A 25,978-nucleotide genomic window follows, 5' to 3' on the forward strand; every position below is an offset into this window, starting at 1 on the left:
CCCTACTTCCTGGTCACATTTCAACAGATACTGAACACCCAGCAGTCCCCATAACATTATTTTATACTTGATTAAAACATTTGATTTGAGCGCAGAACTTGGAGACACTTCTCACCTTCCTATATCTGGTTATATTTAAAACAATCTAGTGACATTTCATCTGAGGGCAACAGAGATGCCCCTAAGGCGAAGGGAAGGAAATCCATGTTGAATGTCACGTCACAGCTTGATTGCACAGGAATGTTGGCCAGGCAGGCGAATCCCCAGACAGTCTCTGGCACTATATCTGCCTTTTCTATCCATCTGCTGAGTCACTATCCCACTTACATAGTGGCATGTGAGGGCTTTTTCCCATTTCATCCCTTTGTCTCCCCCTCCACGCGCACGTCAGATATAGTGTTGTGCTCCTCGATCCGCTGGCTCTATTTGGAGTCACTGTCTGAAGGCAAAGCACAATATCCTGCATCACTGATGCTGGACCATTGCTTTTCCACTGACACACATGAATTGAACGGCTCATTCAGCTGTGTAGTAGTCTCATGGTAATAATGGTTTGGGGATTAAACAGAGAATTCCCATTCTTAAAATGTGCAGAGTCCGCATGACTGTGCCAATATGAACCCAATCCCACTGTTTGTGTGATATGCAAAAATATGTGCAAATCCCCTATCACAAAACAGAAAGTATGGGTTAAGGCTACCATTCGGTAGTGGATCTTTTAGCTTTTTAAAAATCACAGAACAGCATGCCAAAATAGGGTAACATCCCATACCTGTGCTCGACAATGGACTAATTGTCCATTATTTGACATTGTGAGCAAGGAGTAAAACATAGGGAAATTGTATGTGATTTGCCCTAGTTTAAATAGGGCTTGGGGTGGCAGAGTTAAAGGTCCAATGCAGCTCTTTTTATCTCAATTTAAAATAATGTATGGGTAACAATTAAGCACCTTACTGTGTTTTCAATTAAAATGGTAAAAATAACATAACATATTAGCAAAGAGCAATTTCTCAAGCAACAGAGTGGTCTGTGTAGGGAGGGGAAAACTGAAAACTAGCTGTTATTGGCAGAGAGGTTTGGAACTCTTTCTTATTGGTCTATTAACTAATTTTCCGCCTGGTGATGTCATCAGGCAGGCCAAAACTCCATCCCATCAAAACAGGCTGAAATTTCAGGCGGTCTTTTCAAACAGCTCTTACACTAAAAGGGCATTATCATAATTTTCACAAATTCACAGCATTATTCCAACCTCACAGTGTGGAAATATATATAAAACACAGAAAATATCACGTTTTTGACTGCACTGGGCCTTTAAAGCCCACTGGACATATTTAAAGGTATACCTCGGGATTTTGGCAATTTACCCTTTATTTACTTCCCCAGAGTCAGATGAACTTGTGGATACCATTTGTATGTCTCTTCCTGCAGTTTGAAGTTGCTAACTAGTGTTAGCTCAATTGCTAACTATCGTTAGCACAATGACTTGCTAACTATGACTTGCTAACTCTATACTTTAACAGCTGTTACCATTGACATCCAGTCATTGTGCTAACGTTAGATACATTCAGATTTGTCTATTGTATTACCTATAATCTACATAGCTTCATCAACATGAAATGTAACCTCAGTTTGAGCCTCAGAGTTATTTTTTATGCTGGTGTATTTGAAAGTAAAGGACACCAGACATTTGAAGCCGACATACTGTATTTCCATTTGTCTCCCAATGTAAATGCAATTTCTTCCTGGAAACCGAGTCAACTGCGTTTGGTTTGGGCGAGCGGAGCGCCAGTACCGAGTTTCGTTGGTGACGTCTGTCGCCAGTACCCGCCCTATTCAGTCATCGCCCTGGCTTTGCTGCATAGACCGCACAGGAACCTGGACCAAAGGAGGCAGAATTTCAGTTTCTTATCCATTATCGCTATGGGAATTATACAATTCTTTCAGAACCAATCTCTCATCTCATACTATCTGAAGCTAGTCCACCCTCGCCATACAGACTATAAAAAACTGCCGGTTGAAGGAACACCAGCAGTAGATTGTTGGTATTGCTTCATAGCCAGTAGTGTTTCTAGAATATGTGTCCTGCTCATGCAGGAATGATGTACCACCCTGTGCGATGAGAAGTAGCCAAACATTTGCTCAGAACTGGAAAATGTCAGTGCTCTGTATGTCTGTGGCGGTAAGTACAAGGCACCTTTGTCTATTATTTTATTCTTATTATAGGAGTAACGTTACTCCCCGGCAGGTTCTCGATTTAAAGAGACATCGCCTATTTTTGCGTTTGTCCCGATTTAAACTTGCCGGTATGTGCAATTAGTCAAGTTAATATATTGTTAACTTTGATTATTCATGTATTGTACAGGTAATCTTATATAATAGGCTACTATATATATATATATATATATATATATATATATATATATATATAAAAACATATCTATTGTCAGAACAGAATGGAAGGATGGAGAACAATAGCACAAATATGACTATTGTTTGCCCAATGAGAATGGCACAAATATGCATCATATTGCAGGTTACCTGTAAATGGTAATCATTTCTTGTTATTAGCTAGCATGAATTCATTGTACACTAATTTACTGTAAAATATTTATGATATATAATATCATCTTAAGAAGCCCTGTATTCAAACAGCTATCATGGGACTCTACCCCTATGAGATCATATATGTACTGAAAACATCCCATACAAAGACTTCAGGTTCACATACAAAGACTTCAGGCTTTGTTTCTCCATGCTGGAGAAAAACATAGGGAAAACATTGACTACATTTGAAATACTGTAGTGGATGTTGACCCACCCTGCCTCCATCCAATTTAACATGTATATTTAAGTAATGTTTTCATTTATACATAGATCCATGTATTTTGGCCTTATTGACATTTCGGAATGGACTCAGAACTTACAGTGCAGGGCAATGTTTATATGAGCACTATACCAACATATCAGCCAGAGAGAACATACCAAATATAAATCTATGCATGTTTACTTACCAATTTATAAAAAATATATATTTATTTGTATTATCTGGCCAAATCCTGATAGTAGGGTGGTATCTAACCTTCTTTACAGATAATGTAGTCCATCATCCACTACAATCAATGATTAACATTTAAGCAGTAAATGGGGTGTCCTTATCTCCTAGCATCACCATGGAACAGATATTTTAACAAAATTATATTTTCCATTCAAATATTACAATGCATGTCAGTCAGTTCTGTGTTTGGGCCCCTCTGTGCATCTTCTCTCAGGCGAAGTCCACTGGTTGTTTGTGATGCGTTGTTGGCAGTACATTGTGACATTAGGAAGAATATTCTTCACTGGCCCATGAAGGAGGAGGCTCCACTGGCTTTTGTCAGTGATAAATGAGGCATGATTGCATCCTAACAGACTCACTTTTCCTCTAAGTTTAGTTGCATGATGATGTTGCAACAGGTGCTGGTTTGGTTGTGTGTTATCTGTTATTGTAATGGCTTATGGAAATCTCAATGATGTTCAAGATACACACATAGTTACTTTTGCACTGTTGTGGCAAACATCCATATCTTCCATGTACAACAGCACAGTTAGGCTGTGAGCTAGATGTTGTGGATGATACTAGAGGCTCTGACAACAACACTGGAATGCAGCATGTTGCGGCACATGTATGTACTGTATATGCGGTTATTTTAAGATGTCAGGAAATTTAAAATAAAATAAATACACCTGCCAAATGGCAGTGTGTCTGTCCATTTCCCATTTCTCAGTGAAAGATTTCTGATGAATGCTTTCACATTCCCTTTGTGTGTGCTCAGAGATATGCTTGCCTATGCAGTATGGCAAAATGTTGAGGTGTTACCTAACACGTGGACAGGCATATACACACACACAATCACAGGGGTTGTCATCATGTGCACTCGACCCCTAGACCTTAGGCACATAACTGACAGTATACTTATGGATCTGGGTGTGCCATCTTGTCACAGATGTCTCATGCAGAAAATGTGAAGATGGATCACATCATCCTCTCACAGTAAGGATGAGAAATTGTTGAAACCGATAGATGGTTCGTTCTGGTTCAATATGTCACTGAACCATGCTGATTGAAAACCATTGCCCAAACGCCTAAGCATTTTCTTTGTGTTACTGTTGGGTGCATGATGTGCAAAGAGGCCCTGTACAAAGGGGTTGTGTGCGTCTTGGGGCAGGCGTGTTGTTGTTGGAGGTTGAATTACAGAGTGTTCAGGCAGGCAGTGCAGATTTTGCTGAGTCTGGCTGTCTCCAGGAACCAGCCCTGCAACCAGCAGCAGCACTGCAGTGACACGGCATAAACGGGCTGGCCCATCCTTTCCTCTGTCCTCCAGCCAGGGAGGTAGCATCCTGATATCACTATCACTAACCTCCTGGGGTTCAGCTCGAAACATATGAGTCACAGAACTAGTGATGCTATGGTTTTAGCTTTTCTTTTCAGTATTAATAATGTCCTATCAACAGCTGTGTAGCCTATCCATCATGTATCAAATGTATTAGATTTAGAGGATACGATTGAATAGATATCTACAAACAAGATTATACTACAGTATGTATCCTCCTTCTTTTTGTATCCTGCATGGCAGGTATGAAATGCTGAAGAGGCTTGAGGTAGATTCAGAGTGATAGAGGTAGTTATCAGTGATTCATGGCCACTCACAGGCGGTGAGGTGTGGTGTTGATGGGCAGTCTCTCTCCGACAGCAGCAGTCTCCTGACAGGATGCCAGCAGTGCGTTTTTTCAAACAGGAGATGCAGGGACACGAGCCTGCTCTCTTATCTGAGCTAGAAGGGAGGGACATTCACTCGCTTTCCTCGCACGCTCTCCCTCTCGCACACGCACACACACACACCGCTGTTCAGGCCACCAAACCAATGTACCTTCATTGTGTCACATGTTGAATATTACCAGTTGCACACTTGCTTTTTATTGGGTAAATATGTGATGTGGCTGGAGCTGGAACATTTTGTTCCTCATGATCATCATCAACAGGCAGAGTGTGTCAGCTAAAAATTAGATGGTTTGAGTAATGATGTTGCCCTTAATTACCCATAATCTTCAAATGTGCTTTCCTTCTCAAGGGGTCGATTTTCACATGATGATTTTACATAACCGAATGAAACTCAGAAGATTCTACAAAAAATGTAGTCCTGAGACCACTGTTACTGATTAGTAATGAGTCCTGGGAAGTGGACAGACTCCTTAGGGCCCCTGGTCTGTAAAGGGGAATTTGTCCAGTCATCAGCAGAATTTGATGACTGTCTCCTCCAGAGCCTGACTTCAAATATGCATGGCATTGTTTTAGAAATGCAATTAAGACCAGGGTTTGTAGAGGTGGTTGCGTATCGCAGCACAGACGTTGCATGCATCAAATCAAATTTTATTTGTCACATACACATGGTTAGCAGATTTTAATGTGAGTGTAGCGAAATGCTTGTGCTTCTAGTTCCGACAATTCAGTAATAACCAACGAGTAATCCAACCTAACAATTCCACAACTACTACCTTATACACACAAGTGTAAAGGGATAAAGAATATGTACATAAAGATATATGAATGAGTGATGGTACAGAATGGCATAGGCAAGATGCAGTAGATGGTATCAAGTACAGTACAGTGGGGGACAAAAGTATTTAGTCAGCCACCAATTGTGCAAGTTCTCCCACTTAAAAAGATGAGAGAGGCCTGTAATGTTCATCATAGGTACACTTCAACTATGACAGACAATATTTGATGTGGTTAGCAGCTATCTGATAGTAAAATAAGTAAAAATATAAGTAAAATACCTAAAAAATAAGTAAAATACCTATCCAGGCGTTTTAAGATCTGGCCTGCGTCAGCAATGCCTGGGCAGAGCAACACGCCCCATGTGTTATAGCAATCTGGTGTCTGATGGCACAGTCAATGATGTGGCATGCAACCATTGGTTGCATCCTGTCGGGCTGTATCACCGCCTGGTACAGCAACTGCTCAACCCACAACCGTAAGGCTCTCCAGAGGGTAGTGAGGTCTGCACAACGCATCACCGGGGGCAGACTACCTGCCCTCCAGGACACCTAGACCACCCGATGTCACAGGAAGGCCATAAAGATCATCAAGGACAACAACCACCCGAGCCACTGCCTGTTCACCCCGCTATCATCCAGAAGGCGAGGTCAGTACAGGTGCATCAAAGCAGGGACCGAGAGATTGAAAAACAGCTTTTATCTCAAGGCCATCAGACTGTTAAACAGCCACCACTAACATTGAGTGGCTGCTTCCAACATACTGACTCAACTCCAGCTCACTTTAATAATGGAAATTGATGTCAAAAATGTACCACTAGCCACATTAAACAATGCTACTTAATATAATGTTTACATACCCTACATTACACATCTCATATGTACATGTATATACTGTACTCTATATCACTGCATCTACTGCATCTTGCCATCTTTATGTAATACATGTATCACTAGCCACTTTAAACTATGCCACTTTTATGTTTACATACCCTACATTACTCATCTCATATGTATATACAGTGGGGCAAAAAACTATTTAGTCAGCCACCAATTGTGCAAGTTCTCCCACTTAAAAAGATGAGAGTCCTGTAATTTTCATCATAGGTACACTTCAACTATGACAGACAAAATGAGAAAAACAATTCCGGAAAATCACATTGTAGGATTTTTAATGAATATATTTGCAAATTATGGTGGAAAATAAGTATTTGGTCACCTACAAACAAGCAAGATTTCTGGCTCTCACAGACCTGTAACTTCTTCTTTAAGAGGCTCCTCTGTCCTTATCAGTATAAAAGACACCTGTCCACAACCTCAAACAGTCACACTCCAAACTCCACTATGGCCAAGACCAAAGAGCTTTCAAAGGACACCAGAAACAAAATTGTAGACCTGCACCAGGCTGGGAAGACTGAAATAGGTAAGCAGCTTGGTTTGAAGAAATCAACTGTGGGAGCAATTATTAGGAAATGGAAGACATACAAGACCACTGATAATCTCCCTCCATCTGGGGCTCCACGCAAGATCTCACCTCGTGGGGTCAAAATGATCACAAGAACGGTGAGCAAAAATCCCAGAACCACACGGGGGGACCTAGTGAATGACCTGCAGAGAGCTGGGACCAAATAACAAAGCCTACCATCAGTAACTACGCCGCCAGGGACTCAAATCCTGCAGTGCCAGACGTGTCCCCCTGCTTAAGCCAGTACATGTCCAGGCCCGTCTGAAGTTTGCTAGAGAGCATTTGGATGATCCAGAAGACGATTGGGAGAATGTCATATGGTCAGATGAAACCAAAATATAACTTTTTGGTAAAAACTCAACTCGTCGTGTTTGGAGGACAAAGAATGCTGAGTTGCATCCAAAGAACACCATACCTACTGTGAAGCATGGGGGTGGAAAGATCATGCTTTGGGGCTGTTTTTCTGCAGAGGGACCAGGACGACTGATCCGTGTAAAGGAAAGAATGAATGGGGCCATGTATTGTGAGATTTTGAGTGAAAACCTCCTTCCATCAACAAGGGCATTGAAGATGAAACGTGGCTGGGTTTTTCAGCATGACAATGATCCCAAACACACCGCCCGGGCAATGAAGGAGTGGCTTCGTAAGAAGCATTTCAAGGTCCTGGAGTGGCCTAGCCAGTCTCCAGATTTCAACCCCATAGAACATCTTTGGAGGGAGTTGAAAGTCCATGTTGCCCAGCAACAGCCCCAAAACATCACTGCTCTAGAGGAGATCTGCATGGAGGAATGGGCCAAAATACCAGCAACAGTGTGTGAAAACCTTGTGAAGACGTACAGAAAACGTTTGACCTCTGTTATTGCCAACAAAGGGTATATAGCAAAGTATTGAGATACACTTTTGTTATTGACCAAATACTTATTTTCCTCCATAATTTGCAAATAAATTCATTAAAAATCCTACAATGTGATTTTATGGATTTTTTTTTCTCATTTTGTCTGTCATAGTTGAAGTGTATCTATGATGAAAATTACAGGCCTCATCTTTTTAAGTGGGAGAACTTGCACAATTGGTGGCTGACTAAATAGTTTTTTGCCCCACTGTATATACATATGAGATGAGTAATGTAGGGTATGTAAACATAAAAGTGGCATAGTTTAAAGTGGCTAGTGATACATGTATTACATAAAGATGGCAAGATGCAGTAGATGCAGTGATATAGAGTACAGTATATACATGTACATATGAGATGTGTAATGTAGGGTATGTAAACATTATATTAAGTAGCATTGTTTAATGTGGCTAGTGGTACATTTTTGACATCAATTTCCATTATTAAAGTGAGCTGGAGTTGAGTCAGTATGTTGGAAGCAGCCACTCAATGTTAGTGGTGGCTGTTTAACAGTCTGATGGCCTTGAGATAAAAGCTGTTTTTCAATCTCTCGGTCCCTGCTTTGATGCACCTGTACTGACCTCGCCTTCTGGATGATAGCGGGGTGAACAGGCAGTGGCTCGGGTGGTTGTTGTCCTTGATGATCTTTATGGCCTTCCTGTGACATCGGGTGGTCTAGGTGTCCTGGAAGGCAGGTAGTCTGCCCCCGGTGATGCGTTGTGCAGACCTCACTACCCTCTGGAGAGCCTTACGGTTGTGGGTTGAGCAGTTGCTGTACCAGGCGGTGATACAGCCCGACAGGATGCAACCAATGGTTGCATGCCACATCATTGACTGTGCCATCAGACACCAGATTGCTATAACACATGGGGCGTGTTGCTCTGCCCAGGCATTGCTGACGCAGGCCAGATCTTAAAACGCCTGGATAGGTATTTTACTTATTTTTTAGGTATTTTACTTATATTTTTACTTATTTTACTATCAGATAGCTGCTAACCACATCAAATATTGTCTGTCATAGTTGAAGTGTACCTATGATGAACATTACAGGCCTCTCTCATCTTTTTAAGTGGGAGAACTTGCACAATTGGTGGCTGACTAAATACTTTTGTCCCCCACTGTACTGTACTTGATACCATCTACTGCATCTTGCCTATGCCATTCTGTACCATCACTCATTGATATATCTTTATGTACATATTCTTTATCCCTTTACACTTGTGTGTATAAGGTAGTAGTTGTGGAATTGTTAGGTTGGATTACTCGTTGGTTATTACTGAATTGTCGGAACTAGAAGCACAAGCATTTCGCTACACTCACATTAAAATCTGCTAACCATGTGTATGTGACAAATAAAATTTGATTTGATGCATGCAACGTCTGTGCTGCGATACGCAACCACCTCTACAAACCCTGGTCTTAATTGCATTTCTAAAACAATGCCATGCATATTTGAAGTCAGGCACTGGAGGAGACAGTCATCAAATTATGCTGATGACTGGACAAATTCCCCTTTACAGACCAGGGGCCCTAAGGAGTCTGTCCACTTCGGCACAGTAGACGGCACAGTAGATTGTGTGGCATTGGTCAATTCATGCGACGTCTGAGCAAGGAAACGCAACCTTGATGTGGTTAGCTGATACATAAATGACCTATCCAGGCATGGTAAGATCTGCCATGCGTCAGCAACGCCTGGGTAAAGGAATGTGCCCATGATTAGGTGCAATTGCGCAACAAATGGTTGTTTCTGAAGGGAGGCCCAGACTTTGAAAACGCCTGAATTAGGGCATTCTCATTTCTCTGTGAGGTCTACTGCAGTGTGTAAACCATTAAAAGCACTCTGGATTTGCCTCCCAACTTTTAACAGGGCATGTACAGAAAGTGATGATGCAGCTTCCCTTGCTCTCCCTGCCTATCAGCGGTTATTGCCTCCAACATCATATTTCTGTGACAAATTGGCACCCTGGCCAAAGAATTTAGAAAAAAAATTGTCACATCCCAGCCAGCTCCACATTTAAGAGGAAATAAAACATGCATTAGGGCTAGACTGGATGTACTGTAAATGCAGTGAAAGGATTGTAGGAGGGCTGTTGTGGATGCGGATGGCATTTCACTGGCATGGAACACATTCAAGCCATAATCACTTCAGAATGGCAGCGTTTACTGGTCTTGAAAGAATTCCCTTCAGCGAAAGTCAAACAGAAGGTCATCACACATCAACAGAACATTGGATACTCTGTTTTTTCACCAGATAACAAGTTGAGGAAGTTCCTCAATGTGCTGTTTAGAACATCAGCCAAGTTGTGGTACCGGTAATTTGAATGGATTTTCAAGTGCTTGCTATTGAGAATCTAACATATCTTCATGTCCCTTGGATGGATGTCCTTACCATACGGTGAATTCAGAAAGTATTCAGACTCCTTGACTTTCTCCACATTTTCTTATGTTACAGTCTTATTCTAAAATTGATTATATCGTTTTCCCCCCTCATCAATCTACACACAATACCCCATAATGACAAAGCAAAAACTGTTTTTTCAAAATGTTTGCCAAAAAATGAAAATATTACATTTACATAAGTATTCAGACCCTTTACTCAGTACTTTGTTGAAGCACCTTTGGCAGCGATTACAACCTTGAGTCTTCTTGGGTATGGCCCTACAAGCTTGGAACACCTGTATTTGAGGAGTTTCTCCCATTCTTCTCTGCAGATCCTCTCAAACTCTGTCAGGTTGGATGGGAAGCGTCTCTGCACAGCTATTTTTAGGTCTCTCCATAGATGTTAGATCGGGTTCAAATCCGGGCTCTGGCTGGGCAACTCAAGGACATTCAGAGACTTGTCCCAAAGCCACTCCTGCGTTGTCTTGGCTGTGTGCTTAGGGTGGTTGTCCTATTGGAAGGTCAAACTTCACCCCAGTCTGAGGTCCTGAGCGCTCTGCAGTCAGGCCAAAGAGTTCAATATTGGTTTCATCAGACCAGAGAATCTTGTTTCTCATGGTCTGAGAGTCTTTAGGTGCCTTTTGGCAAACTCCAAGCAGGCTGTCATGTACCTTTTACCGAGGAGTGGCTTCCATCTGGCCACTCTAGCATAAAGGCCTGATTGATAGAGTGCTGCAGAGATGGTTGTCCTTCTGGAAGGTTCTCCCATTTCCAAAGAGGAACTCTGGAGCTCTGTCAGAGTGACCGTCGGGTTCTTGGTCACCTCACTGACCAAGGCCCTTCTCATCCGATTGCTCAGTTTGGCCAGGCAGCCTGCTCTAGGGGGAGTATTGGTGTTTCCCAACTTTTTCTATTTAAGAATGATGGAGGCCACTGTGTTCTTGGGGACCTTCAATGATGCAGACATTTTTTGGCACCCTTCTCCAGATCTGTGCCTCGACACAATCCTGTCTCGGAGCTCTATGGACAATTCCTTTGACCCCATTGCTTGGTTTTTGCTCTGACATGCACTGTCAACTGTGGGACCTTTTATAGACAGGTTTTTGCCTTTCCAAATCATGTCCAATCAATTGAATTTAACATAGGTGGATCAATGGAAACAGGATGCACCTGAACTCAATTTCGTGTCTCATAGTAAAGGGTCTGAAAACTTATGTAAATAATGTATTTCTTGTTTTTATTTTTAATACATTTGGAAACATTTCTAAGAACATGTTTTCACTTTGTCATAATGTGGTATTGTGTGTAGATTGTTGAGGAAAAAACAATTTAATCCATGTTCGAATAATGCTGTAACGTAACAAAATGTGGAAAAAGTAAAGGTGTCTGAATACTTTCCGAATGCACTGTAAATATTAAAATAACTAAATACAACCATGTTGAGCTCGACTTGATTAAAAATAGACTGATATATATTTAGTCTCTTTACAAAGTTATTTCAAATTCATTTTTTGGGACTATTATAGGTTGTAGCAACAACACCAAAAGACTGATGACAACAGAAAAACTTAACATTCTATTAGTACTAATGGAATTATATTGATTGTAGACATAATATACTTATCCATAGTCCCAGTCGGTATTAGATAGAACATCGCGTACCTGCCCGCCTCTGGGAAAAACAACCTGTGGTTACATAGGTTAACCCACAGTAAAAACTTGACATTTTTCAAACCCAATTTTCTTGTTGTCTACTTGTTTTAGTGTATTACAAAACTATATTTAAGAAAAGTACAAGATGTTTAAAGATTACTTTTCAACATTGCCTTCTCCAGAGCATTCTCACTGCATAGAAAACGTAATATTGTAGGGCTTACCTCACTCATGGCCCTTTTTATGACGGTGCTAGCAGTTACGTGAGTGCTAGCTAGCTACGGACCGGAACATTAATTAAGCTAGTCAAGACCAACAACACAAACAAACGGACTATACAGCTACAAGTGGTGAGTGGAGGTACAAATGGACTATACTAGTATAACAAGTTAAATGTCTTACCTGTGACGAAATGTTTTCCAAACACATAGCTACGTGTAGCCTCCTTCAACACCAGGTCCCCACATTTCCCACGCCAAATATCCTAAAGCCACAGGGCTCTTCTTGCAGTCTGTATTCCCCTACATGGGAGAATTACGAACCATAGGGTTGGGATTTTTGACCTGGTTACATGTACATTGACCACAACAGCAGCTTTTTTGCATTTTTTGTTATTTCTGTATAACAAAAAATCGACAATGAAGTTGTAGTCGTAGGAGAATTTCTTATTATTACGTGAATATTGACTCGGAGTACTCCATAGTGGTGGCATCGTTAGAGCATGACACATGACCTATCCTCTGTCACATTGCAGTAAGTGAGAAAGCCTGTAGGTGGCTTAGCATTACACAGAACTCAAACTGGCTGCGCAGATGCGCTATCGTGCATACATTTATTTTGTCCCCCTACACCAAACGCGATCACGACACGCAGGTTAAAATATCAAAACAAACTCTGAACCAGTTACATTAATTTGGGGACAGTTTGAAAAGCATTAAACATGTATGGTAATTTAGCTAGTTAGCTTGCACTTGCTAGCTAATTTTGTCCTATTTAGCTAGCTTGCTGTTGCTAGCTAATTTGTCCTGGGATATAAACATTGAGTTGTTATTTTACCTGAAATGCACAAGGTCCTCTACTCTGACAATTAATCCACACATAAAACGTCCAACCGGATCGTTTCTAGTCATCTCTCCTCCTTCCAGACTTTTTCATCATTGAACTTATACGGTGATCGGCATCTAAACTTTCATATTATTACCACCAAGACCGGCAACAGTTCGTCTTTCAACCACCCACGTGGGTATAACCAATGAGGAGGTGGCACGTGGGTACCTGCTTCTATGAACCAATGAGGAGATGGGAGAGGCAGGACTTTCAACGTGATCTGCGTCAGAAATAGAAAGGAGTTATATTTTAGCCCTGCATCGCAGACACTCGTTGGCGAGCGTGAGCAGTGTGGGTGCAATACTTGAATAACATGGATTTCTACATTTATTTTGCGACGCTTGTGCACGCGACGTATCCGGCCTGGTCAGCATGTTAGGGTTGAGAATGTGTTGACTCACTGCAAATGTTTCTGACTCACTGTCCTTTAACTACAGAGAGTTTGGGGGTTTCTAGGGGTGACTTCACACATCCATTTATTTGGTAAATGAGCTGCGGCCTGGGTCTCTACCTGCGACTCTATGTGTTGCCATCTTTTCGGCAGTACAGTGTCTAAGCTCAACACTGTCTCTGTTGTCATTTCTTTCTGTTCTCAGCTACTGTACAGTGTGGTTGGTGAGGCCTCTAGCCAGCCTCTGACACCCAGCCCTGGCACTGAGATAGTGGCCCTGTCTGCCCGCCACTACTACCACACAGACCAAAGCACGGGCAGTCAACTGGTCTGTGACAAGTGCCCCGCAGGAACTTTCGTGTCCAGGCACTGCAACCAGACCAACGTGAGGGAGTGCAGCCGCTGTGGCGAGGGCACATTCACGCGCGGAGAGAACGGGGTTCAGCAATGCCACCGCTGCAGGAGGCCCTGCCGCGCCCCCCTCATTGAGAAGTTCCCCTGCACGGCCACCATGGACCGGGTCTGCAACTGCCCCCCGGACACCTTCGCCAAGGGGGACACCTGCACTCCCCACTTCCTGTGCCCTGTGGGCTCAGGGGTGAAGAAAAGGGGCAGCGAGGTGGAGGATGTGAGCTGTAAGGTGTGCGCGCGAGGGAGCTTCTCGGATGTGGTTTCCAGTGTATTGAGGTGCAGGACACACACAGACTGTCTGGCCCAGGGTCTGCCCCTACTGACAATAGGCACCAGAGAGACAGACAACATCTGTGGACCTGCTTCTCCCAACTCCCCCACCCTCCCGGGACCTGCACAGTCTGCCTTCATCCAGGAGCCCTCCTATTCCTCAGCTGGCCCAGTACACAAAGGTAAGGAATTTGAGTATCACTCTAGACATCGCCTCAAGTGGGTTGTTTCATGTAGAAACTCAAGGGGAAGCCCAGACTGTAGAACAGGCTTGTGTTCCTCAACAAAATGTCCCCACATGGTTGTTATTCTCCCTATGTAGTCAGTCATATCAAACATTGACCTGGCCAACAGGTACTGTACAGTGATAAAGTGACATGTTTGATCTTGTCACAGACAACACTGCTTTGGTGGAAAACATGTTGTTGTTTCCATTCAATCCCAAACTCTTCACTTGCTTGTTCTCACTCTTGTCCACAAAGGTCATGTCTGTACATTTGTTCTGTAATTGCTTATCGAGGGGAAAGTGGAATAAACTGGGTAAACGGCTGCCCTTTTACTTAGACACATCACACGCTTAGGAAGACCAGGGGAAGCCATTAAGGCTATACATTCAACAGAGAGATAGGTTCCTTTGTAGTGGCTGTTGTTTTTTCTTCCCAACAGCCAAGTGTTATGTAGCCTAAAAGGTCATGTTGAAAAATATCACAAAGGTTTCTCATCGGAAACACATATAAGCATTGAAGTGAAACGTTACTCTTTTTTTCTACTAACCAAATATTAGGTTGTCTATAATATAGACTACAGTGGGGCAAAAAAGTATTTAGTCAGCCACCAATTGTGCAAGTTCTCCCACTTAAAAAGATGAGAGAGGTCTGTAATTTTCATCATAGGTACACTTCAACTATGACAGACAAAATGAGAAAAAAAATCCAGAAAATCACATTGTAGGATTTTTAATGAATTTATTTGCAAATTAAGGTGGAAAATAAGTATTTGGTCAATAACAAAAGTTTATCTCAATACTTTGTTATATACACTTTGTATTAATGGCACCTGTTTGAACTTATCAGTATAAAAGACACCTGTCCACAACCTCAAACAGTCACACTCAAAACTCCACTATGGCCAAGACCAAAGAGCTGTCAAATGACACCAGAAACAAAATTGTAGACCTGCACCAGGCTGGGAAGACTGAATCTGCAATAGGTAAGCAGCTTGGTTTGAAGAAATCAACTGTGGGAGCAATTATTAGAAAATGGAAGATACAAGACCACTGATAATCTTCCTCGATCTGGGGCTCCACGCAAGATCTCACCCCGTGGGGTCAAAATGATCACAAGAACGGTGAGCAAAAATCCCAGAACCACACGGGGGGACCTAGTGAATGACCTGCAGAGAGCTGGGACCAAAGTAACAAAGCCTACCATCAGTAACACACTACGCCGCCAGGGACTCAAATCCTGCAGTGCCAGACGTGTCCCCCTGCTTAAGCCAGTACATGTCCAGGCCCATCTGAAGTTTGCTAGAGAGCATTTGGATGATCCAGAAGAAGATTGGGAGAATGTCATATGGTCAGATGAAACCAAAATATAACTTTTTGGTAAAAACTCAACTTGTCGTGTTTGGAGGATAAAGAATGCTGAGTTGCATCCAAAGAACACCATACCTACTGTGAAGCATGGGGGTGGAAACATCATGCTTTGGGGCTGTTTTTCTGCAGAGGGACCAGGACGACTGATCCGTGTAAAGGAAAGAATGAATGGGGCCATGTATTGTGAGATTTTGAGTGAAAACCTCCTTCCATCAGCAAGGGCATTGAAGATGAAACGTGGCTGGGTCTCTCAGCATGACAATGATCCCAAAAACACCGCCCGGGCAACGAAGGAGTGGCTTCGTAAGAAGCATTTCAATGTCCTGGAGTGGCCTAGCCAGTCTCCAGATCTCAACCCCATAGAAAATCTTTGGAGGGAGTTGAAAGTCCGTGTTGCCCAGCAACAGCCCCAAAACATCACTGCTCTAGAGGAGATCTGCATGGAGGAATGGGCCAAAATACCAGCAACAGTGTGTGAAAACCTTGTGAAGACTTACAGAATACGTTTGACCTCTGTCATTGCCAACAAAATGTATATAACAAAGTATTGAGATAAACTTTTGTTATTGACCAAATACTTATTTTCCACCATAATTTGCAAATAAAATCATTAAAAATCCTACAATGTGATTTTCTGGATTTTTTTTCTCATTTTGTCTGTCATAGTTGAAGTGTACCTATGATGAAAATTACAGGCCTCTCTCATCTTTTTAAGTGAGAGGTCTTGCACAATTGGTGGTTGACTAATCTTTTTTTTGCCCCACTGTATATGTCTTAGCTAGCTAGCTAACATTAGTGTTAGCTAGCTGGCTAACTTTAGCTGGCTCGCTCCCTAGCTGACATAATTATTTGTATTCCAGAGCTGTTTCTCGTTTGCTTTTCTAGTTAAAGCCTATTGTTAGCTAGCTAACATTGAACCTTGTTGGTTAGCTCCCAGCACTGTGGCATTGTTGGAACTGTTCATTGTTGTTTAACTAGCTAACGTTAGCTGGCTGGTTCGTTAGCTAACTTTACGTGATGTGTGTACAACACACGTTGAATATGGCCAGTGTCAGGAAAAGTCTGCCAAAAAGTGTAATGAAATTCTTGCCAGCAGAGCTGGTTAGGCTGTTTTCATGTTATCCAGAGGTAAACAAATCATCGGCCAGAGCGTCAAGTGTGTGCTCCGAGAGCGAAGCGAGATGGGTGGGGCTAAAGCTTAAGAAGGTGTGAACGATGCTGAATGGGTGTAGACAAAGAAGAGCTCTTCACTAGATACCAAAACACTCAAAGGCCATTTTCTCAAAAGTGAGTTTACAAGTTGATCAACTTTCAATGCAGAATTACTTTCCCATTGTCCCTTTGTAGCTCTGAGTCTCTACTTTTATCCAATGTAAAAAACAAAATTTCAGATTTTGCTACACACTGTAAGACCGAATCCAGGTGGTGAGTCACATACTATGTGAAAAATGTTAAACAGTTTTTTGGGGGTCAGAGAAGACACTACTCATTCCCAAAAGTAGTTACTCATTGAAAATGTTACTATGGAAACATACACTACGGTTCAAAAGTTTGGGGTCACTTGGAAATGTCCTTGTTTTTGAAAGAAAAGCACATTTTTTGTCCATTAAAATAACATCAAATTGATCAGAAATACAGTGTAGACATTGTTAATGTTGTAAATGACTATTGTAGCTGGGTACGGCTGATTTGTAATGGAATATCTACATAGGGGGCCAGAGTCCCATTTATCAGAAACCATCACTCCTGTGTTCCAATGGCACGTTGTGCTAGCAAATCCAAATCTATCATTTTAAATGGCTAATTGATCATTAGAAAATCCTTTTGCAGTTATGTTAGCACAGCTGAAAACTATTGTAATGATTAAAGAAGTAATACAACTGGCCTTCTTTGGACTAGTTGAGTATCTAGAGCATAAGCATTTGTGTGTTTGATTACAGGTTGAAAATTGCCAGAAACAAAGACTTTCTTCTGAAATTCATCTATCTATTCTTGTTCTGAGAAATGAAGGCTATTCCATGTGAGAAACTGCCAAGAAACTGAAGATATCGTACAACGCTGTGTACCACTCCCTTCACAGAACAGCGCAAACTGTCTCTAACCAGAATAGAAAGAGGAGTGGGAGGCCCCGGTGCACAAATGAGCAAGAGGACAAGCACATTAGAGTGTCTAGTTTGAGAAACCGATGCCTCACAAGTCCTCAACTGTCAGCTTGATTAAATAGTACCCGCAAAACACCAGTCTCAACGTCATTAGTGAAGAGGCGACTCCAGAGTTGCAAAGAAAAAGCCATATCTCAGACTGACCAATAAAAATAAAAGATTAAGATGGGCAAAATAACATAGACACTGGACACAGGAAGATTGGAAAAAAGTGTTATGGACAGACTAATCTACGTTGGAGGTGTTCAGATGACAAACAAGAACATCGTGAGACGCAGAAAAAATGTAAATATGGTGGAGGGAGGGCTTGACGCCATCTGTCAAGCATAGTGGAGGCAATGTGTTGGTCTGGGGGTGCTTTGGTGGTGGTAAAGTGGGAGATTTGTACAGGGTAGAAGGCATCTTGAAGAATGAATGCTATCACTCCATGTTGCAACGCCATGCCATACCTAGCTTAATTGGAGCCAATTTCCTCCTACAACAGGACAATGACCCAAAGCACAGCTCCAAACTATGCAATAACTATTTAGGGAAGAAGCTGTCAGCTGGTATTCTGTCTATAATGGAGTGGCCAGCACAGTCACTGGATCTCAACCCTATTGAGCTGTTGTGGGAGCAGCTTGACCATATGGTACGTAAGAAGTGCCCATCAAGCCAATCCAACTTGTGGGAGGTGCTTCAGGAAGCATGGGGTGAAATCTCTTCAGATTACCTCAACAAATTGACAACTAGAATGCCAAAGGTCTGCAAGGCTTTAATTGCTGCAAATGGAGGATTCTTTGACGAAAGCAAAGTTTGAAGGACATTATTATTATTTCAATTAAAAATCATCATTTATAACCTTGTCAACATCTTGACTATATTTCCTATTCATTTTGCAACTCATGTCATGTATGTTTTCTTTGAAAACAAGGACATTTCTATGTGACCACAAACTTTTGAATAGTAGTGTAGTTCTCAGAGACTAACTAACTATTTAGTTGTTGTTGCTGATGGTTTACAAGTTGATAGACATTTGAGACTGTCAAAATAAACCTATGGCGTCTGGAACTTAAGGAAGCAGCTACAGTATTTCCAGCCACAGGACTGTATAAGTCTCTCTTACATGTTTTCTTCTGCTGGTGCTTTAGTCCACAGTTTAGTCAGTAGTTTTTCACCCTTTCAACCTACCGTAACAGACCATTAATGCCACTGCTGTTTGTCTTGTGTGTAGATAAATAGCCTCTCACCTAAGTTGCACCTTCGTCCAGTGAGAATAGCTGAAGGTGGTGTTCCACTTCCACACGTATTACAGAGATCGCAATGCCTCAGTCTCAACTGTGTCTGTATCAATGAGAGGGGAAGGGGAAGGAGGTTGTTGCACAAAATTCGCAAAGACAGGACAGTGTGTCCCCATGCAGTGAAGAACTGAAATCAGTGTAGTTGAGATGGTGATGCTGGTAACACAGCTTGCTTCTGAATTACCTGTGCACAGTGATAACCTGTGATCCAGGTGCCAATCCCAAATGCATCCCCCTATAGGATGCCATAATGAAATGCTAATCTGTTTAATACTGTAGTCGTAGACAGGGGTATTCCAGCTCAGGGTAAGGGAATTTTTACAGTATATTGATTCTGGTTCAGTGGCAGTTAACACAACTCCCCTATTTATTGGTTGTTTTGGTTTTAACACTAGCCTATAGAGGCAGTGTAGCTTCAACGTTTGTACCTGCAATAGTAATTTATCATGGTCAATCTAGTTCAATGTCAATTGACTAACAGTGACGTGAATGTGTTCAGGCATATTTTGTTGACCTCTATTCAACTCAAAATCAATTTCCCATTCATCCCCTGCTGAGACTGGAGCTGTAATGGAATTCACTCGATCTTTAGTAGAGTACTGTATAAATGCGGTGGCTGTAGAAGTATCAATCTAGTGCTCTTCTTGTGTCACATTAGATTGGAGAGCACTGCTGGGGTCTGGCCAGGGCGTGGCCCTCCCCCTCCTCGGCTGTCCAGCAGATTGCCTGTGGGATTAAAGTTGTACAATTTTGACTAAATTTTATTATCTTCCTCCGCATCTCCCTCCCCCTATATGTCGCTCTTTCTCCTCTCCCTTTCTCTCTCTCCCTTTCTATTTGTGGTCGTGTGTCTGTGGGTTAGATGCCTTCATCCTGACAGCAGGTTCTGAGGTCTTAGAGCTCTTACTGAGTACCACGGGGACTCTACCCAGCTCCGGCAACAGCCAGGACTCCACCGCAGCAGGCTCCTACGAGGCCAGCCCCAAAGATGGAGAGGTGCTGAACCTGGCCACTACTGCCGGAGCCCAGGACCCCACACAGACTCCACCACACCTCAAGCACTCTGTGCCCAGTGAGCACCACCGCACCCACCCAGCAGCCAACAAGCGGGCCATGGACGGCATAGAGGACGGATCGGAGGTAGGGGTAGGTCAGGGTGTGCAAAGATCAGGGTACAGGCCCACGCGAAGGGGCTCCCCCAGGCCCAGCACTCATACACACTTTGACATCAACGAGCACTTGCCCTGGATGATTGTGCTGCTGCTGCTGCTGGTGCTGGTGGTGATCGTGGTGTGCAGCGTGAAGAGGAGCTCCAGAGTGCTGAAGAAGGGACCGGTTCAGGACCCCAGCAGCATCATTGAGAAAGCTATCCAGAAGAAGACCTGCCCCCCGACACAGACCAAGGAGAAGTGGATCTACTACTCCAACGGACAGGGTGAGTGGATGCTTTATTTTACCTCTCAAAGGTTTATAGAAAGAAATGCAACTTTGTTATTAAGTCTTTTTTATATACAGTATAGCCACATACTTTATAAAGACAGATAACAGAAAACATACAAACAAATACATTTTTGGTACAACGATATATTGGCGAGACTTTCAGCCGAGAAGACCGACCATCTGTTATAGCACCGGTGGGGAAATCTAAATCCAATCCATTCTGCCCAAGAGAACATGACACATAGCAGAACAGTATAGCTGTTACACAAGCAAGGGCATGGCCTGCAACAGACTGTAGCTGCCACCTCCCCACACGCATCTCCCTTTATCTTTCTCTACCTCTCCCTTCCTCTGTTGTCTCGCTTTCTTTCTCTACTTCTCTCTTTACCCCCTCCCCTCCTGCCTTACTCCCTCTATCTTTACACCCCCCACCCCTCAGTCCTCCTCCTTCTCTTCCTCTTTTCATTCTCACTCTGTCTTTATCTCTGTCTCGCTCGCTCTCTGTCTGTATCTCACTGTCTCTATCTCTCTCGCTCTCTGTCTGCATATCTCTCTCGCTCTGTGTCTGTCTCTTTCTCTGTCTGTGTCTGTATCTCTCTCGCTCTGTGACTGTATCTCTCTCTCTCTGTGTATCTCTCTCTCTCTCTAACTGTCTCTCTGATGTGTCTGGTTGTCTGTAGTCATGGGAGCCGAGGAGGCCACATGGGGCTGCTAGGTTACAGTAGTGAAACCCCAGTACCGCAGCAGGCGGGTAGGAGGAAGATACCGCCAGCCGCAGCCTGATGTCAGCCTCAGATATCCATCCGCTTGTAAGCGAGAGAGAGGGAAAGCTCTAACCCAGTGCAGTTCAGTTCAAACCAGATTATTCCAGTTCTCTGTGGTTGGAGAGAAGCTCAACTTTATCATTGCACAGACACATGCCCCCGGGAAAGGGTGGAGTGAGGGCTGGGGAACGCTGGGTGGGCCGCGGCTTTCAAAGTTATGTGTCGCTGAAAGTGTCGGTGGTCAGAGCTCCCACCGTGTGAATTGAAGATCTAAGCACATTGTACCGGTCTGCTCACACCACGTGAGAATGTTCTAGGAATGTATAGTAGGGATGTAGACATTGCGAAGATAGAAAAGTACAACTGAAACATGATCAATAGTCTAATCTTCACATTGTCTTACTACATTAAACTTCCCTTTTTTGTTACTCATGAAAATACCCTTTGAAAGTATATCAGTTAGCAATCTGACTGTTCTTTTTTCTTTAACAATTGACTCCTCAAAGAAAGTCCTCAATGATAAACTGCTTTTGCATTCACATGGATTCAGGCTGCTATGTTAGTAGTTTCAGCATTTAGGAATGCTTCCCATACTTTTCTTGACTGTTATAAATAGTAGAGTAGTAATATTTTTATATACATGTCCAGATCAGATACACAAATGATCTTCACTTTTACTGCGTTGTTTATCTACATGCAGTTCCAAAAAAGAGAATTTAATTGTATTTGAAACTTCAAAAAACAAGAGAATTTAGGGCATGTTCTAAAAAGGATTACAGAATGTTTATCAAGTAGATGCAGAGTTTTACATTCAGACCGTGTGTGTGTGTGATTACACAGCTATTTACTCTCTCCAGCACAAAACAAAACAGTTTCTTAATTCTTCCAAGGTGTGTAATTGGCTACCCTGAAGGCTTTAATGTCTATTTACTGGAGTAGTTAAAAGGCACACTAAACAGTGGAATGGGAAACATATATATATATATAAGAAAAAGGCAAGATCATACAAATAGCTCATTATTTCATACGAGTCCAGAAAGTGGCGTGAAGGGCAAGCAGGGTGAAAAGAATCCCCCCTGTGGGCCTGCTGTTTACGAACGCCAAACAGGCGGGGAAGTACCCAGGTGGCCGTGCTGCTCAGCTCCAGGGTGGGCCACATGGACCTGGGCTTTGGCTAGGACTGGGTCGGTTGGGCCTGCTGTGTGGGCTCTGTTGCATTCACGTGCCTCGGAGATCAGGGCAATTTGATAGGGAAATCTGTCAATCTATCATTGTGTACTCTGTGATCTGACCAAGTCATTTCCTTCCTGGATTTGAACAGGCTTTCATATTATAACTTTTTCAATGCAGATTGATTTGAATATGATACCTTACATTCATTCTGTGTTGTTTAGTGGTATTTGAATGGCAGCAACATTTTCTACAAAATGATCAAAACTGAGCAAGACACCACAGCACTAGGCAATCAAGAGATTGAAACAATAAAAATGACTAAGCAGCAAGCTTGTCTTATGTGACCACTTTGTCTCTTCTATTACAATGACAAGCTTACTTTGTCACCAGCGACAATCCCCAGAGAGGCTCAGCGCAAACGGGACTGGAGGAGAAAAACTGCATGGCTGCCATTGTGGGCTGTTTGTGTCCTCGTTGTCATCCAGCCCACTCAGCTCAGACCTGCTGTGGCTGATTTGCTGTCTCAAAGGAGTTTTCTAATGGAAATATTACAGCACCACCACTTCCCATAATAGTCTGTGGTACTGGATAATCGTCAGGTCCTCTACTTGAAATGGATGGAGACTATGTGACAATATGTTTGTATTGTGCAGTAGCGATGCTTGGGTAAAATCTGTATGTGTTGTAATAATTGCGTTGTTTGCTGTTAATTGATATGCCTTGCGACCGTGACAGGCCAAGACAATAAGAAGACAGTGGCAGAATAAATTCAATCACAAAACTGGACAGCAACCTCTGTCCACAACGCATGTTGCATGTAACAAACAGTTACATGACCATCAACATGGTTAAGCAAGTTAATGTTTCTGACATTTTCGGACCGCTAAACAACTATTGATTTAGAACCACAGAGATTTACCGCAAGTCGCAAAGAAAACAGGAGCTGCCTCCACTATTCCAGCACCATTTCAACTTCAACATTTCAACATCCTCAAATCTCCTCTGCTTAGTCTAATACAGTGACAACTAAAAGATACCAAAAACAATTTAGTCCAATCAACATCAGCTAGATATGACTTGGCTGTCCATGGTTCTGATCTCTGATTGTGTGTGTGTGTGTGTGCGTGCGTGCGTGCGTGCAAGTAGAAAAATATGCTGACTCACCCTACTCGTAGAGAAACGCCAATAGCATCCTCCTCTCATGTTGATGAAACAGTCTATCACACTGTCATACAGTATACACTTATTTTTTGTTGTCCTAGACTGGCTAAAATGCTTGCTCGCTAGCCCAACTTCCATTCATGAGCAATGTTAGCTAGTTAACATTAGCCTTCTACATCTAGCTACTGTAAATATTGAACTTCCATCCTCTCAGGCCACGGTCATAACAATGTGGTTGGATCAAAATTGCCGTTATAATTATTGGCCAGTATGGATAATTAAGTAAAACCACAAGTCCAAATCCCTAACTCCATCCATCGCTAATTTAGGAATGGGCCGATTTTCTCTTAATGCCCTCCAAGCGATTTGATAGGAGAGACGCCAAATCCAAGCTTTTTTTGTTGTTGTTGCCAGGACCATTCACAGTTGAGCTCACTCAGTTTAGCTCAAAGCTGATTGTCAAATTTGTTATCATTTTTTTTTGTCAAGGGAGGCCAAATGCTCGCTGGCTTCACTTGCATTCAATGTTACAGGTATGGGGGATTTTCCGGTGCATGTGTTGTGTGTCTCAGAGTGGTGAGCACAATCAATGTGGGCTTGGAGGGAGGCGTGTGTGTGTGTGTGTGTGTGTGTGTGTGTGTGTGTTTGTGTGTGTGTGTGTGTGTGTGTGTGTGTGTGTCAGGGTCAGGGTCAGTGTGGGATTGAGGGAGGCAGTTGCATAGTCCTGTGGATGCCCTTGGACATGCACCTGCAATATTTGTACGTCTGTATACTTTTTTGTATCATTTACGCCACCAATATAATCTATTCCCTGGAATATGTGCCAAGAAGGGGAGGAGAAACCAAGGAAAGATGGACGTAGACAGACTAGAAGTAAGAATAGGGAACAATAGTGTAGAATACCAAAAGATGTGGATGATATACATGAAGATGAGTGACTATGTATGTTGTGTCATACCGAAACTGTATGTAAAGAGATCTCTGATTCTGGGACCGGCAGTTTGCTCCATGGACAGGCTTGGCTTGTTACTTTGTAATAAAGTCTAAATTGAATTCACATGCTCCGGTGTCTAAGAGATATTTTTAAGAAGTATTTCCACGACACACGCGGCAACAAAGTCATACTCGTTTGGACCGTACAGTATCAGATAGATGGCTTACACGTAGAGAGACAGAGGGGTGGTGTTTCACTCGCTCAGTTGCTTTCTCCTGCGAGATACATTCAGCCTCTTGTGAATTGAAGGAATATTATGAAACACAGAGAGACGAAAGATAAAATAATTGATGTTATTATTGTTATTTTGGGGAAGCCTGACTTCCCTTGGCGTCCATGAATAGACACCACTGGTATTGTGTGACTCTCTGAATTACCCATTGAATAAAGGCGCCAGCGTGCTTCAGTTTGGCTGAACGAGTGTGGTCGCATACACCCTTCAAAAAACCTTTGCTTGAAAAATTAGCAATAGTACTGTTTTTATAGTTTGAGATGCCATAGCCAGTATCCTCAAAATAGTCCGATTTTGATATCTCAAGAAATCTGTCATTCAATTTGACATCTAACTAAGATGTTTGGTGCATTATTTCTCAGTGAATAAATGCGCATGAAAACGAGCCATCTCTCATTGAATGACTAGACTTTATTGAAGAATCCCAACTGTTGACCAATCACCAACGAAGGGGCATAGACTTCGTCTACCAACTTCGGCTTGCCTCAAGAAAAAATGTGTGTGCCCGAACAGCCAAAAAAAAAACTTACCGAAGTCCAAAACAAACAAAAACGTAGCAAAATGTCATCATAATATATCCACCAACTCGCCCGTTTCGGCTGGGAAGCATGCGGACACCTTTACCTTACACATCTGACATGCAGTAGCTAGCTTTCTCTGCCCTGCAGGCAACGTTATATTGTTGCTTCATATCATATCTATGTACCATCGTCACTGTGAGAACTCAAACTATTTTACATCTAACTAACAGATTACATTTGGAGTATTTTTTACTTTTAAGCGTTTTAAAATAAATCAACCCTGCCCCTCTATTTACTTACTAGCAGTCATTTTAGGTCAGGCATTCTGTAGTTTGAATATAAACAATCTGCCACCGCTGCGTTCATATGCCTGGAGGTTTAGGAAGCTGACATAGCACTGCTGAACACATCCACTAACATACTGAATCATCAGGATTAGATTTATGTAGGTCATCTATTATATCCCACTAAAACAGAGAGGGAATTTCTCCCTAACCAAGCTCTGTCACTTTAAAAAATAAATGTTTCCCCTAAAGCTGATGACAGTAGGCAGGCTT

General features: G+C 42.5%; 1 protein-coding gene across 1 annotated transcript in view; it reads left to right on the forward strand.

Annotated features, from left to right (window-relative positions):
- Positions 1 to 1,849: 1,849 nt before the first annotated feature.
- The window catches only part of tnfrsf21 (tumor necrosis factor receptor superfamily, member 21), a 43,876-nt gene continuing 19,747 nt past the window's right edge, over positions 1,850 to 25,978 (forward strand). The window contains exons 1-3 of the mRNA XM_021612101.2: positions 1,850 to 2,179; positions 13,625 to 14,282; positions 19,999 to 20,571. Coding sequence (XP_021467776.1) covers positions 2,117 to 2,179; positions 13,625 to 14,282; positions 19,999 to 20,571 — 1,294 coding nt within the window. The 5' untranslated portion in view covers positions 1,850 to 2,116. The remainder of the gene's footprint in view (positions 2,180 to 13,624; positions 14,283 to 19,998; positions 20,572 to 25,978) is intronic.

Source organism: Oncorhynchus mykiss, chromosome 8, assembly GCF_013265735.2.
Source record: "Oncorhynchus mykiss isolate Arlee chromosome 8, USDA_OmykA_1.1, whole genome shotgun sequence".
Classification (NCBI taxonomy): domain Eukaryota; kingdom Metazoa; phylum Chordata; class Actinopteri; order Salmoniformes; family Salmonidae; genus Oncorhynchus; species Oncorhynchus mykiss.